Source organism: Bombina bombina, chromosome 4 (genome assembly GCF_027579735.1).
Source record: "Bombina bombina isolate aBomBom1 chromosome 4, aBomBom1.pri, whole genome shotgun sequence".
Classification (NCBI taxonomy): Eukaryota; Metazoa; Chordata; class Amphibia; order Anura; family Bombinatoridae; genus Bombina; species Bombina bombina.
In genome coordinates this window covers 1,057,524,694-1,057,527,312 of record NC_069502.1, presented here as the reverse complement: position 1 = coordinate 1,057,527,312, position 2,619 = coordinate 1,057,524,694, and the positions used below count along the sequence as shown (strand labels likewise).

The 2,619-nt window shown below is 38.1% G+C and overlaps 1 protein-coding gene across 1 annotated transcript; it reads right to left on the bottom strand.

Moving 5' to 3' along the window:
• Positions 1-498: 498 nt before the first annotated feature.
• On the bottom strand, positions 499-2,112 carry GPR75 (G protein-coupled receptor 75). The gene has a single exon (XM_053709345.1). It carries the CDS (start codon positions 2,110-2,112, stop codon positions 499-501), a length of 1,614 nt encoding a protein of 537 aa, XP_053565320.1.
• Positions 2,113-2,619: the final 507 nt, after the last annotated feature.

The window sequence follows — 2,619 nt, the reverse complement described above, 5'->3', positions numbered from 1 at the left end:
ACTTAATGATACAAATCTTTACACGTTTTCAATGTTGAAAACCTTTCATTTTTAGTAAAGAAAGTCCAGGGTCAGGCAGAAGACATAATATATTCTATAGTATCTATGGATTCAACATAATACTCATTGTTATATTTTATATTCAATGTTTGGAATATAACTAAAACAATGTTGTGTTTAGAATATTTCTTAATTTTACAGTACTGTACATGTACCACAAAACATATTCAACATACAATAACAGTGCCTAGTTTAAATCATATGTAAAAAAAAAATAATGTTGTAATATTACAGTCCGAAACTGCAAGCTTGAACAAAAACAAAAAAAGAAGATATAATTTTAATTAGTGAAGTAAAACATTAATTTGTAATTATATGAAACATAAATTTATACATGTGAGTCATAATACTTATAACACTGTAAAATGTAAACCTGTGTGTAATATGGCAATTAAATACAATAAAGAAACTTTTACAAGACACATTTTTATATAAATGCTACACTGATGGCACAGGTATCTGTTTAGCAGACGTGCTCTCACAATCCTGCATTAAGTCATTAGCGGTATGGTAATGCATGGCAATATATGATTTGGCAAATCCAAATGTAGAGTTTACTGGTTGCAGGCTGTTTGGAGTGCTGATCTCTTGGGAAGGACTACTGTTATATATGCTATAGTAGGGTTCTATTCTGGTATTTATTGGAGTAGAGCTGCTTTGTGCATAATGCTGATATCCAGCGGATCCTTTGGGACTCAGAACACTATCTTTAGAGTGACTTGGACCACAAGCTTGATCAACAAACTTTTTTTGTGGTTTTGGAGATAACATATATGCTGAATTTGTTTCGTGGTGTGATGACTTATTCCTGTTGGCTTCCAAACTTCCTTTTCCCATCGCCCGTAATCTTGTTTTATGTTTGCAGCATAGAAAAGCGAGGGCAACATATTGAATGCACCAGAGAACCCTCCGTCTCAACCCAGCACTGTTACGTGAATAGATAAAGGGGTTCAATCCAGATTTTAAAAATATTAGAGTAAATCCACAAAGTTCAAACTGGTACAGGATAAAGCTGCTGCTACTGGTAAGAACATCTTGAACCAGCGAGATCCCCAATGGTAAACAACAAATTAAAACTGAAAGTACAATTACAACACAGGTCACTACAGCCTTTGAGTCTTTTGCAGTAGAAAGGTTAACTGCAGAGACAAGCTGTAGTCGGCTAGCTGGCACTGGCATTTGGCTAAGTTTTTTGGTGTAGGCATGTGTTTGCACATGCTGCAATTTGTTATAATTCTGGTTCCTGTACAAAGCTGGTACAGTACACTGCACTCCATCTACTGCTGGTCCAATAAATGGTTGTGGCCTAGTTGTATCTACAGTAATAACTGGACATTTTCTAACTTGAGCATTTTTTCTTAGGGCTTGGGCTATCATAATGTAGGACACTGACACAACTGCAACACAAAATGTGAAATCAATGACATACAGATATAAGATAATTTTTCCCTCTCCGCTGATTAAACTGTACATAGGAAGGCATATACGAGACTTACGAGTCCTTAGTGTGGCTAATGTGGCCAGGGTAAAGCTTGTAGTCCACAAGAGAACTGTCAACATTAAAGTGCAAGGGAAAGAAGCTGTTCTGTTGGGTTGCTGACCAAGCACCATCCTTAGCCGGTGAAGAGCAATTACAGCAACTGTTTTAAGAGACATAATTATAAATCCAGAGCTAGTGAGATGGAAGGTGAAGCAGAAAGCTTCAGGAACATTGCTACCAGTCTCAAAAAACAATATAAAAGCAAACATTGGGGCAGATATACAGCAAATAAAGAGATCACAAAAGGACAGGTTCAGGATCATGAAGTCAAAGTTGGTCCTGAATTTTCTAAAGGCTGGGTCAAAGAATGATAAGAAGACAACCAGATTCCCATATGATCCCAGGCAAAAGATGATTACCAAGAGAAAAGTGCAGGTGACTAGTGTAGCAGTGTGGATAATCTCCTGGATATCTCTAAATGTGCCATTACCAATATGGGATACAGAGGTGCTGTTAACATAGTCATAACGATTCTGATCACCAAAATCTGTCATTCTGCCTGTTAAATTCATTTTAATTCAGAAGCATTGGAGTTGTCCTACTGTATCTAGCCCAGGAGAAGGCTTTCAATCCAAGTCCATGTCCATGAAGGAATCTCCAATATTCAGAAAGGTGTATTGCTGCCAAAATGAATCCAAAGGCAGTGGAGCCTGCAAAGTCATAACACACACATCAGTCTGCAGAAATCAACATGAAGATAATTTGTAAAACACCAATAAATATATTCATGCACATGAAGTAAAACAAAACTGCAGTAAGTAAAATGAACACATCCATGGCCATATTCCTTCCTGATTAGCGTGGTCTGTATATTACCTAATGCTATTATGTCCCTCCTCATCCCATAGCATCATCACAACAAGCTGCAGGATATATTACAACCCCATGGGTCTGTAGAGAGAGCCTGGGCCTCCCGGTCCATAGAACACATCTGTGCCCAGAGGTTCACTGCACCGCCCAGCACCACCGCTCCTACCCAGCACTTACCTTGCGGTTCAGACCCTGTGCCTTGTATTCGG

What these genes read in the sequence shown, in the direction of transcription:
- GPR75 (XM_053709345.1), bottom strand. Translation starts at nt 2,112, where the DNA reads ATGAATTTAACAGGCAGAATGACAGATTTTGGTGATCAGAATCGTTAT.